Genomic DNA, 12,954 nt, shown 5'->3' on the forward strand with positions numbered 1-12,954 from the left:
TCAGCAATGGGCCATTTACGGTATATAGTAATGATTTGTGCTTTAAGTACTGCCGAGTTTCCATTAATGTTAAAGTGGGATTTTCTTCTTCCATGGGAATCTCTGATCAAATATTTGCTGGGCCTATGATGGCAAACAGAAGTCTGTAACCTGCCCTTGCATTATATTCATTTTAATTCAGGTAGGTCAGTGAGAGACAGGAAACACAAGAGCAGAGAGAGAGAGAGAGAGACGAGGTCAGATTTGAACCTGGGTCCTCGCGCTCAGTGGCTGAGGAAAATTTGCTAAATGACTAGTCGAGTCGTCTGTGGGCAAGGCAACCCAGGCTATTTAGGTGCCGATATAGTATTCAGTCACATCAGTGAACATGAGCGATGGGTCCTTGTTTGTCCGGAAAGACGGATACTGGATACGATTTGACCTTTAACCTCTTGCTGGTACGTTCTACATGAGCACTCCTAGCCTATTAAGGTCACGGCCACATGTGACAGAGTTTATGTCATCGATACAGTCAGTGACACGTTGTGTTGTTTGAAGATGCAGCAAACCATTATAAGCCAAAAGTCTGTTGGAAATATGTGTGGCTAGTCGACTTAATGTATGCAAGAGTTGATATTTTAGTAGGTAGGTTAATGTGCTTTCTGTGATTTGAATTATAATTTTTTGGGGAGAATTACATAATCCAGCCTGGGGATTCCACACAGACCCACAGTATCTCATTTAGAATAGAAGGCTATGCTGGGTATCCTTTTACACTTAACTCAACACTTATGAAGGACCTTGAAATGAAAAGGTTTCAGAATCCACCCCAACAATAATAGCAACACATGACTGTGCTTGCCCCCATATGCCACCCCCTGCCCCCACCATCTCTACCTTACCTTGACTGCCCCAACAGAGCGCTAAGTTAATGATGAGGATTAGATGTGTCTTATTGATCAGAAGCACCTTGGGGTTGTCATGCCAAAATCAATTCATTCCAGTTGCCTCCCGCCACGGTCCTTGGGATGTTTTTATCATCTTTCCATGGCGAGAGTTGAGAGCTTAACATTTCTATCCATGCGTTTCCATTGATCTGGTTGGCCTCAAATCAATCACACCATGCAGACCTCCACACAGCACACAGGGGATGAAGCGAGCTTGATGTAGTGCCCTCAGCTGCTAAATGGAACCTCGTGACGGAGCCCTCCAGTGGCAGCTTGATTGAACATTTCTACCATTAGGTTTCATTCACATGAAACAATGGAGGCCTGTGCTGTACAACGGGGCACGTCGCCATGTTGGAGGAAGTTAACTTGCAACAGAAGGAGTGATTGTAATTGTATCACCTCTCTTGATCTCTGTGACAGAACAAGGCAAGGGCCTCGTTTTCTGTGCAGCGGGCGGGTGCTCACAATGCTGTGTAAATGAGAAAAAATGGTTTAAGGTATCAAATTCCTTCTGCTTTTGTCAGTCGAGCGTTGTGTCCCATTATATGAGGTAAGGCAAGGGCACATTATATTTCATAGCACAAATTGTACAGCAGAGTGCTTGACAATGAGAATTGCCTAAAGGTAAAAGTGGCAATAGAAGGCAGCGGCCACCACAGGTAACCGAACAGTATGTTCTCATCTTAAGTGTGTTAGGAATCTGATATGATGATACTTCCTACAATAAATAACACAGTGAACTGTCTTGTCATGGCTAAATGTGATTCTATTGCTCAGCGGATCAGCATTTCCGTATTTCCCTGTGCTAAGCATAGGATAGGAATGGAATCGTGTGTGTGTGTGTGTGTGTGTGTGTGTGTGTGTGTGTGTGTGTGTGTGTGTGTGTGTGTCCTTGTGTAAAATTAGGTGGCATGGGGCAGTGTAGGGTGAGTCAACTACAGTAGCCTTCATTGTAGAACCTTGTCAGAAGTTGTCACTAATGTAGTTAAATGTTTGTGTCACGGGAAATGGACCTCTTTCATGCTTCTCATGTGAAGAAAATGCAGACGACCACAAATGAGGGATTCAGTGAGTGATCCATTATCAACATCTGTATTTTGACTGAAAAATGATATTGTGCAAGTGCTCCATATAACCTGATGGTTCTAGGTCAGCACGTCTATTTTTGCATATGGGGGCCTTTTGGGTTGGGGCATTCTTCGTGCCGGCTTACCTCCACCCCCCACGACCTCCGCCTCAGCCCCATTCACCCACCGTAGTTCTTCTACTTTTAGCCCTGGCTCCAGTGTGGTGTTGGGATGGGGGGGAGGGGGGTCTTCCAGCAGGCCTTGTGGGTATGTGCCACCCCCCCCTTCCCCCCCTCTCTCTCCACTGCTACTGCCTGTCCCTAAACGAACGCTTCTGCTTCACTTTGCCATTCAAGTCAGCCATTCGTCCTTTACTTACTGTAGTCAGACAGATTGTGTCGCACATGCAGCTAATCGGTTGCTCTGTGGGGAAAGTGGACAGACATTAAAAAAACCTTCTAGAAGAAGAGACAGACCTTTTTTGTTTCAGGTATAAGTCGTTGGATTCCCACGCTACCGACCACCGAGATGACTCGTGACTCGTAAGTTTCTGGGTCGGAACCGTTTGGGTGTTTGGGTCTGTGGGACCTGCCGTACGGTACAAGGATCAGTGAGAGCTCAGTAGCTACCATTGTCAAAATGAGAAAGGACTCAGCTGACTATATTTAACATAAGTACTCACCAAATAGTGAATATGATTTAGGTTTTAATATTTACCACAGAGTTTCTGAAGGGTTTTAGAGTATCTGTCTGTCTGTGTCTGTCTGTCTCTGTCTGCATTGCCTGAATATCTGTCTAGTCTACTTATGACTGTTGGTTCATCTGCCTTTTTGTGGTTTGTCCTCTCAGAAAGCAAAATCAGCTTTAGCTTTTAATCCCTTCCACCCATTCAGTCAGTCAGTTCATTAATAGAAAGTTAGAAACCCTTGTGCAAAAGTGGCTCTCACTGTGGTGAGGTTTTTTTCTCCTTCTGTATTCATAGAGCTGCGATGGCCATTAAGCTCTTCGAAGTCCAGTCACGAGGGAGTTATTTTATTTGGTTCAGTTGGGTATAGGATTTCTCCTGCCCGCAAAGTGACAGGGCACTTTTCTCCCCCATTGCCTCCTGAGCCGGGCTTCTAGCCTATAGTTATTGATGGCTTGGCTGCACAGTTACAGTAGACAGTAGACACATAGGAAAGCTGACTCATTCCCTCGGGTTATGGCAAACGTTTGCATTTTGTGGAGGTTCCGTCGGGGCTATAGGGGGAGTGTTTGTGTGTGAGAGATGGCAATTTTATCAACATTGTCATTGTCAAGTTGTGTCTTATTAAATTAATATGAGTGTATGTAATCTGACTGTTTCACGCCATACATTTGTTATTGACACTGTGTATAATGTATATGTAAATTCTTTGTATCGATATTTATACTTACCTCATAGGATATTTCAGAATCCTGTTCAAGTTAAAAGTTGTGATCGTTTGTGCTAGTTAGTCTTAGCATATCTGGTGCTTCCTTTCAACACATTTGTTTATAGCAACATGTGTTGAGTCAACTGTTCCAGACACATGATTTATTGTTCCAAAACAGAGACGCTGGTGTATTGGAAGTGTCTCATCGTTTTTAATAATACATTCAGACAAATGGAATCATTCATATTGTTTTGGAGTTGGCATGTGGGATCGAAATCCGTGGAGCGGCAGGGGGATCCCACGATTTGTCTAATTCTTCTGTTGGAACATTTTCAAATTAATTGTGGCTAATTGCTGAATGTGTCTTTGATTCTCTGTTTGATGTCTCCTTCCATTGTCTGTTTCAGTGAAGACCTTGCGTCTGTCTGTCTGTCTGTCTGTCTGTCTGTCTGTCTGTCTGTCTGTCTGTCTGTCTGTCTGTCTGTGACAAGTTTGCCCAGCAACAATGACATCATTGTCCATAACCATAATGGAAGTGGTGAAGGACCAGTGACAACAACACAAAAATATTCTCTTGTCCCAGAGAGAGAGAGAGAACTGATGCGATCAACTATAATCATACACTTTCCTTTTAAATAGATACTGTATATACACAATGACAATACTGTTGTTTTTGTTTGGTAAGAATACAATTCTAATGGATATGGAATTATACAGCGGTCGAAGTAAGGGCGAGTGTCCTTGTAGAAATCTGCCTATATACATCCTTTTGTTTAGCTCATACGGTTGACTTTCTCACTTCAGATTTCCTTGTGCCCTACTGCCCTCCCACGTGTCATCTCATCTATCCCCCACGCATCACTCTTCCATGGGCATTGAGCATAGACCGTAAGGCTATGAAGCAATATAGCACTGGGCATAACGGGCAACGGATAATGGATCTCTTGCAATGGCATGTGGCACAGTGATTGGTTTCATTATTGTAACGCCCAAACGTTAAGGTATAGCGGAGGTGTTTTAGGGATTGAGGCAGGTGACCAAAATAGCCACTTCAGTGGCGGAACGCCCCTTCCCCAATGCTAAATCCCCAAATAGTGGCATTAGAAAGCTCGGACGAGAATAGAGCCCCATATGCCAATGTGAACCCGATGTGATGATGATTATATACCTCTGTAGTACACAGTTGGAGTGCTGTGAGTCTGAGCCAGCGGGGAGCTCCCTGATTGATTGTAATAATAATGATTAATGACTCGCAGGACGTGGCGTCTCACAGCGTGGTCGGTAAACTGAGGTTTTATTGACGTTCACCACTCTACCCAATATAATATGTCTCCACGGGGAGGAAAGCCACATTCATTAGTTTTAAACAAACGAGATATGACACACACCCCGGTCAAACCACAACAACCGACGTCAGCCCAGGCTCCGAGAACCTTTTATTCAGGTATAACACGCTCACATGTACGATGTCAGACGGTCCTGTGGGAAATATGAAAGAACAATGAAAGGCTGTTGTTTTTCACTCCGCATTCAGACCGGTGTTACCAACGCAGGCAGCCATGAGACGCTGTAGGTCGGTTCCATTTTACTAAGTTTCACACTCTCTCTTTCTCTCATGACTTCCTGCTGTCAAGCGATTCTATACTTCAGTTACATCGTTCGTCTTGGAAAGCGGCCTGACAGCGTGCCGTGGCAATCTTAACGGCTCCAAAAAAGAGTCTCTTTCTTGATTCAATTCAGTTCCATTCAAAGGAGCTTTATTGGCATGCGAAAACATACATTTACATCTCTCAATTCAAGTCAGTTCTATTCAAAGGAGCTTTAGTGGCATGTGAAAATATGCCACTAAAAAAATGTACATCGCCAAAGCAAGTGTAAATTAAAAAGCCCAAAAAATAAATGTATGTACAATTAAAGGGAATAAACTAAAGAAATGTGTAAACGGTCTGTCACATTGCAACTGGTCTCTGACATTCTTTGACACACTCGCTTATCCATCCCCTCTCTTCCTCTTGCTACTCTACTCTCCTTTACTACCTTCACTTCACCCCACACCCCCAACTGTCTCTTATTGCCTCTCTTGTTCTTCCTGTCTGTATAGTCTATCCGTGCTCAGCTGTGACCCCTTTGCCCGCTGCAGGGGTAAAGGACTGCTGAGTGTGCCCGATTATGTCATCATCACACGCACGCATGCTCTCACGCACAAACAAACAGGCTGGGTCTGTATTCTGTACAGTGTTTTTGTGTTTTTGTGGTAGTGATTTATTCATAACGTCATACAGTTCCCAAATATTCACAGGGTATAATTATACGCACAGTATTCCCAGGTAATTGATGAAAGAAAGAAAAGATTCCAGGGGCTGGAGGCAGTATCGGTAAAGAGTAAAGTAGGCTAAATGTCACACAGACCTGATATCTCCCATTGACAGACATTCAGTTCCATGCGGTGGTTATGCTATGATGCCTTGAGGCTATCCATTGTATATGCTTTCCGGAAATACTTCAGTCATATGATGACATATGTCTGACATATCTATGATGTATCTTTCCAAACTTGGGCAAAGTTTAAGCCCAATCAGAGTCCTTGGATTCATTCTCGCTGCCTTATAATAAAAAGCTTAAAAGTTAAATATTTCTCAAATAAATTAGCGGAGGGGCTTCTGTGGGCCTACTGGCAGCCTGCACAAAAATCTGGCACTGATTAGTCCAGTAGTTTGTGAGATTAGCTCCTGAAACACAGGCATACCCTCTACAGTAAATGGCTTGTATTTTATTTTACGAGGGTGACAGTGAAATACTGTCCCTTCACTGGGGCTGCAGGTTAAAGGGACACTTTAAGGCAGTAGACTATTAATCACATAACACGGCACGATTAAAGCTTTGGTTGGGCTGGGCTGTGTGTCGGGGCAAATATTTTAAGTGCATCATGATGTATTTTATGTGAGTGTTTTACATGAGAGAGATATCGGGGTAGGATCCAGCAGTCGACGCACACTAGCAGTCTGTCCAAAGGGTATGCTAATTAATTATTGCATCAGCCTGTCACAATACTCCAAAACACTGAGGATTTCCGTCAACTGGCCTTTGGACCGGTAGCTATTGGATTCCGTATTTCACAGGGCAATTTAATTTCTTAGCAGCCGAAGTAGCTTTTAGAATGGACTGTTTAAACGAGAGCTGGCGACCTGCCAATCAGTAGAATTTATAGATGTATAGTAGTGGTTGTAGTTTAAATTGACCAGCGTTTGGCTGATGGCCAAGGGTAGTACCCTATTAGCCTATAGGCAGTGCTCATGACCTCATAATTCATTAAAATAAATCTGTAATACAAACGTCTATTTGCGATGCGTTGTGAGTTTGTAGATGGGCAGTAGCTTTGGTTATACGGTGGTGATTAGTGTTGCAACACCAGATTTGGCCACAAGGACACTGCAGCTTCCTCCACTGCCCTGTGGTCTTGATTCAACCAGGCACGTGCAGAGAGTGTTAGAGAGGCAGGGGCTGAAATCCCGTTAGAGGGCACTTTTGGACAAAAATAGCAGATCTACAAGCTTGTAGATCAGCTATTGTTGAGGCTCAACCCTGCACTCTTTAGCTACTGGAGAGTGGAGATGCAGTGTATGACATGGATTTAGAAACAAATTAGTTCAGCGCAAAATGCTGTGTTCACGTTCTGAATGCTGCCTTCCAGCATGGCATGGGAAGGGGAGGAAGGCATTTGCATTTCTTTCATCACAGTAAATGCTGCATTCGTGGTCTGGAGAGGGCAGTTGTTTTACAGACGGGTAAAAGGGCAGGGGGTGAAGCCCCCTTTGATGTCAGTGGTGGTGTGACTCAGAACTAGCTCTGGTCCATAGCCTTAAGGAAGGACATTTTTTCACCCGAAGAAAAACATATGTTTTTGTTACTCCACTGCGCCCTCTACAGATATTGTCAATAGAAAAGATCTTTCCTTCCTTTTTATACGTGTGATGGAGGGCTCAGAGTGCGTCCACTGAGCCTAGGGGCTTGCACCGCCACGAAACCGTCTTTGTATTAGTGAAATAGTTTTATTTTTCCAGAAGTCATGCTGTGGCAGGAAGTCGAGAGTAACACAGTCTTAAGACTTTAGAGGGAACTCAGAACTACCTAGGGCTATGAGACCTCAGCTTACATAATGTGGCTTTTAAAAACGGGAATGAAATGATGTTCGTATTTTAACCCTGTAAACAAGTGGGTTGATTGCAAGACAAGTGTTTGTATTGGGTGTAAATTATGCCCTCGCATTTAGCTGAAAATTGATGTGTTGTGGATGTTTGTGTGTGTGTGTGCATGTGTATGCGCGCGTGTTCTTGCATGCACAATGGCCAACCTGCAGCCAGCAGCAGTTGATACCTGAATCAGTCAAGCATACTGATAGTGGGCTTATCGCCCCCACCCTTTCTCCCTGCTTTGCTGTGTGTGGAGGAGGGAGAGAGAGAGAGATTGCTATTTGTTCTGTTACAAAGGTTTTTCTATTCTAGGTGAAGTTGTTAGCCTATGGTTTGCAGTGTCTGTATCAATTATTTCCTGTAAAGGTAGGGGGGGTGGGTGGGTGGGTCGTGTGTATGTGTGAGTGTGTGTGTCAGAGAGACTGTGCATGGCATTTCAGCCACCTGTGCCTCGCAGCCTCCTGTGGCGACCTCAACCAGAAATGGCATCAAACTCCTGGGGAGGAGACATCACACTGTTTCACCCACAGGCTCTCTCTCTGTCTCTCTCTCTCAGTCCCTCTCTCTCTCTCTCTCTCTCTCTCTCTGTGTGTGTGTGTGTGTGTGTGTGTGTGTGTGTGTGTGTCCATGCTACATTCTTGGAACCCTCTGCTCACCTTTCACGTCACTCCTACCTAACTTTCACCTTTTTGGATGCTTTTGGCAAAATAGCCAATATTGGAGTTTTGCATGCTGTATTATAACGCATCTGAACAGTATCCAAAATTACCCACAAGCCAGCAGATGGTCTGTGACTATGTTAAACGGAGTGTATTTATAAAAGAGAATTCTTACACTATTCCAGCCTTTTGTTTGGATTTGAAACAGGGCTTTATTTAATTTATTCCTCATGAATACAGTAGTTCGATCATGTTCCATCTTCATCAACAGTAAAACTGATTGATGGTAAATGTTTCTTTTTTCACTTTTCACCAATACACTAAGAAGTCAAACTCTGTGTTTGAAGTATTCTCAGCAATGTGAGGTGAACAGCACCTGGAGGGTTTGTTTCTCTCTCTCTCTCTCTCTCTCTCTCTCTCTCTCTCTCTCTCTCTCTCCCTCAACCCCCTTCCACTCCCTCGCACCATATGTGCTGTTGAGAGAGAGAGAGAGAGAGAGAGAGAGAAGCCTGTTGCAGGTATTTCATCTGCTATGCCTCTTTCTCTTACACTTGATTTCTCTGTGTCTCTCTCTCTCTTTCTCTAATTGATTCCAATAGCTTGATGAGTGTGCAGTGTTCAGACAGCTCTGAACTGAGTGTTCTGCCATAGTGTGACAAACTGCTCTCATTCCGACCGGGCCCTTCTCCCATCACAACCTCTCATCTGGGCCACACATTAATGGCACGTCCCCCGGCTTTCCAAATGTCGTCTTTGCCTTTGGTTCATATTCATAATTACTGTTGCCGCCCCAACGGACCATTCGGCACTTCCCCTGCGTTCAGTCAAAATATATATTCATGAAAATCAATATGATTGAATGCGTGATAATGTAAGACAATTCTGTAGAACAATGTAAGTCCATCATTTAGCTGGGACCATTTAACCCAAATAATATAATAATATTTGCATAATTAATTAATGCATTTGTTGTGTTGTGCACTGTTAAGTAGACTACTTTAATTAATGTAATTGTTTAACCACAAAAGCCAGTGGAACATTGACATTTAATGCAAGAACACACTGTAGAGGAAATGCTGGGCTTGTTGAAATATGAAATGAATTCATCCTAGATGCAGTAGATTACCTTTTATCTTTTTAGTCAAACTGGTATCAGCTACCACGGCACGTGGGTGTATTATGTGCAAATGTCAGTGGATGTCTTTTGTTAGAGGGGTTTATCCATCGTCTCTCCTCTCCCTCCCTCAAGCCCTGGTTGTACTGACCTCTTGTTCTGGTACAGCCTTCCCTCGCAGCCCTGTGTTTTGTGTGTGTGTGTGTGTGTGTGTGTGTGTGTGTGCACGTGTGCACGTATGTATGTATGTGCGTCACTGTCATTTCTCTTTCACACTCCTGGTGTACATTAACCTGACTCCGCCAGATTGCGGCAGTATTGAGTTCACCAGTTCCCTCTTCCTGCCTGCATCTGGTCTCTCTCAAGCAGAAACGATGAACCGTAAGCAACAAATATCTCCATAATGATTTCGAGTTGTTGTGGTCCTGTTTTTACACCTGTGCTGTGGCACAGCTACAATACGTCACTACTAGTCTCACGTTTATCCCGCATACGGCCGCATATCGCTCCGATCAGCATTTGATCGGAGTGCATCCTCTCTGCCCGAGAGAGACCAGATGGGAGCAGGAGGAGGAACTCACTGCTGCCGCCATCTGGCGAGGTCAGGTTAGGTGTAGAATAGATACCCTTCCCTGCAAACACAGTGCCCGTGAGGCCCATACAGTCAGCGTGCAGATCTCCATACAGTAGTAACGGTATGGATGCACACTTGACTTGTTTGAGGGTTTGCTCTTTTCGACAGTATGAATGAGACAGTCGCCAGCTTGTCAGTGAGCAGCATCTTGTATAAGCAATATAATACACGGATAACAAAAAGGTATTTGCGCAAGCAGAGCGTGCAAGTACTGTGATCGTCTGTGTCCACTGGCCAATGGGTATCTATGTTGTTGTTCTCCACCGGCCATACCCATTGGCCGGTGGACAACACCGACATACATACATACGTACTTTAGTTACGTCCTCAAGAACAGCGATCGGCTGGGTATGTATGTCTGTATATTCCGCCGGTCAATGAGGGACCACTGTTCTTGATGACGTAACTACGGTACGTTTTGACTGTAGGCAACAAATCAATGTTGATTTGGAAGTAATTCAATTTAAGCCGCGGCGATTAAATGACCCGCCACTGCAACATATTAGTCTTCATTCTGTGCTGCTGTCTGTATTTCTTTGACTGGCATTTTTTTACACAGTGCAGTTCCAGTGAAATGAAATGCAGTAATGCTGCTGTTGCAGTGACAGTCTTGGAGCCAGAAAGGGGATTCAGTTCTGCTGTATGTGATGCATGCTCACAGAAAGAGAGACAAGATAGACCGGTGGTAAATGGGCTACGCTCAGTGACTATATGTGTTATTCCTGTAAACACCAGAGCCTCCATACGGGAGAACCCCCCCCCCCCCCGCTGTGTTTGTGTGTGTGTGTGTGTGTGTGTGTGTGTGTGTGTGTGTGTGTGTGTGTGTGTGAGACTGTGCAGTGTGTGTGTGTGCGCACGCGTGCCTGTGTGTGTGCGCGCATGTCAGAGAGAGAGACTGTGCAGTGTGTGTGTGTGTGCCTGAGGGTGCCTGTGCGCTTCAAGCGATGCGGGGCGATGCTCGACTAATCTTTATTCCATTTTCCACCAAACAGCTCATTCTAATTCGGGCTGTAAATCGTCCCTAAGAGTTATTAAAATCTAATTTTAGAGATGACTTGGGTGGGTCTGTCTTGACTGTTTGGGGTGGGGGGGGGGGGGAGTAGGGGGTGATGTGAGAGAGAGAGAAGGGGGGGGGGGGGGAGTCGCGCACATGAAAGGTTGGGGACTCGGGGGAGGCGTAGGAAGGAAGATGGGAGTCATGGGCAGATGAATGCAGGAAAGATCAAGAGAGACACACAAGGTGGGAGAGAGAAACAGCTGAGAGACATGGGCGAGAGAGAGAGAAAGAGACAAGTCAGAGGGTGGGGAGATGAGAGTAGTACCCCCCCACAGCCCCCCCCCCCCCCCCCCCCGCCCTGCGCACCTCTTCTGCGCTGAGCTGCATCGAGGCTGTAGGCGATACTACCCCCCCCCCCCCCATTTCCCTGACAAACCCCTTCTCACCACCACGGAGACTGTGGAGCTGGAGAAGCCGCACTGGAGTAGGAGAGAGCGAGAGAGAGGAGGAAAGCCTGTTGCCAGGATACCCTTGCCATTTTTTTTCCTTTTTCGGAGCCGTGGGTTTGGATGGCTGATGCCGTTGCCATGGAAAACCTCCGCTGACTGACTTATCGCACACGGCTCACTCGCCTCAGCCAACTTGCTGAGTCTGCATGTGTGGATAAGGAAGGAATCGCCCTGTTTTTTTTTTGTTTTGTTCTGTTTTCTCTTTTTTTTGGCAGGCCGGGTGTGTGTGTGTGTGTGTGTGTGTGTGTGTGTGTGTGTGGGGTGGGTGTTGAGGACGAGCGAGGTGGATCATCATAAGGCAGGCTGGCTGCTAGAGAGCCAGAGGAAGGGGGGGATCGCCGTGTCTACCGAGCGAACGAGAGGAACCCGAGAGCCGAGAAGGAGGGAAGTCGAGAGGAAAGGAAAAGGACACGCTGGGGTGGGGAGGGGGAGAGGTTTAGAAGAGAAGAAGTGGAGAGGTGAGGTTTGGAGAGGCGACGAGAGTGGGGTACAGAGAGAGATAGAGGGGAAGAGCACGGGTGGAGGGTGGGGGGCCCGCTGGGAGGCAGTAGCAGGGGCAAGAGGTAGTGTCTCACAGGCTGTGTTGGAGCCATGCAGATCCAGCCTTCTGCTCCTCAGTCCAAAGCCTCCAGCTTCCTCCTCAGTCAGAGATGTGTGCTGGCCTCCAAAATGGAAGTCCACCGGTACGTACCTGCGGCAGATCTAGTCGACATTCTAGTGAGTTCGACGGCCTGTCTTTCTTTCTATCCATCGATCCGCTTGTTGGTGACTTACTTTCTCTCTCGCTCACTATTTCTGTCTCTTTCTGTGTCTCTCATTTCAATTAAAATAGGCTTCATTACCGTGAATTGCAGTGCATGTTTTCAGCATAATATGCTCTTCTTGTCTGGCTGTTTTTCTGGTTCAGTTGTCATCGAGTAATAATGTATACTGTAGCTGGCTCCAGAATCAGGCATATCATGTACATACTGTTCTGTCTCCACGGCCATCTACTGTATCTTTAAAGGCTTTGAAGATGTGAAAACTCAACACCCTCACACTCAACATGTGAGTGTGCAAAGTCAGCCTTCATTCACATTGGCAGCAGAGCAGATTTGCCTAGCCGCCGTCAGAGATTGAAGTCATAGTACGCTGGACTGTCGCGTGGTTGTGTGTTTGTAATTGTTTATACAAGAGTTCAAGTGCAAGTGCAAGTCAACCAGTCGGTGGGTTGTCTGAACAGTTAGTCCACCAGTCTCAATGAAGCTCTAATGTACACATGTAGTCAAGCTATATACGTATCATTATCATGGCATAGATAGACCAGATGAGGTTCTGATCCTGTTTTAAAGTATGAGGCACCTGTATTTACTATTTATGAAAGTAGGCTTATTAATAATACAAACTTCATATTATGGATTGTATTTGTATTTGGCAATATATCTAGGGTTATGAAAAACTATGCCAGACCACTCTGAGATA

The 12,954-nt window shown here is 45.3% G+C and overlaps 1 protein-coding gene across 3 annotated transcripts in view; it reads left to right on the forward strand.

Annotated features, from left to right (window-relative positions):
- The window catches only part of enah (ENAH actin regulator), a 132,031-nt gene that overhangs the window by 29,117 nt on the left and 89,960 nt on the right, over positions 1-12,954 (forward strand). For 2 of the 3 annotated variants that reach the window (XM_080790793.1, XM_080790796.1), the window contains exon 1: positions 2,353-2,538. The exons of the other annotated variant lie outside the window; for it this stretch is intronic. In XM_080790793.1, coding sequence (XP_080646919.1) covers positions 2,525-2,538 — 14 coding nt within the window. In that variant the 5' untranslated portion in view covers positions 2,353-2,524. Of the gene's footprint in view, positions 1-2,352; positions 2,539-12,954 lie in introns of those variants that run through there. 3 annotated transcript variants of the gene reach the window in all.

The sequence above is a fragment of the Protomyctophum bolini genome (genome assembly GCF_963924005.1).
Source record: "Protomyctophum bolini genome assembly, chromosome: 19".
NCBI classification, from domain to species: domain Eukaryota; kingdom Metazoa; phylum Chordata; class Actinopteri; order Myctophiformes; family Myctophidae; genus Protomyctophum; species Protomyctophum bolini.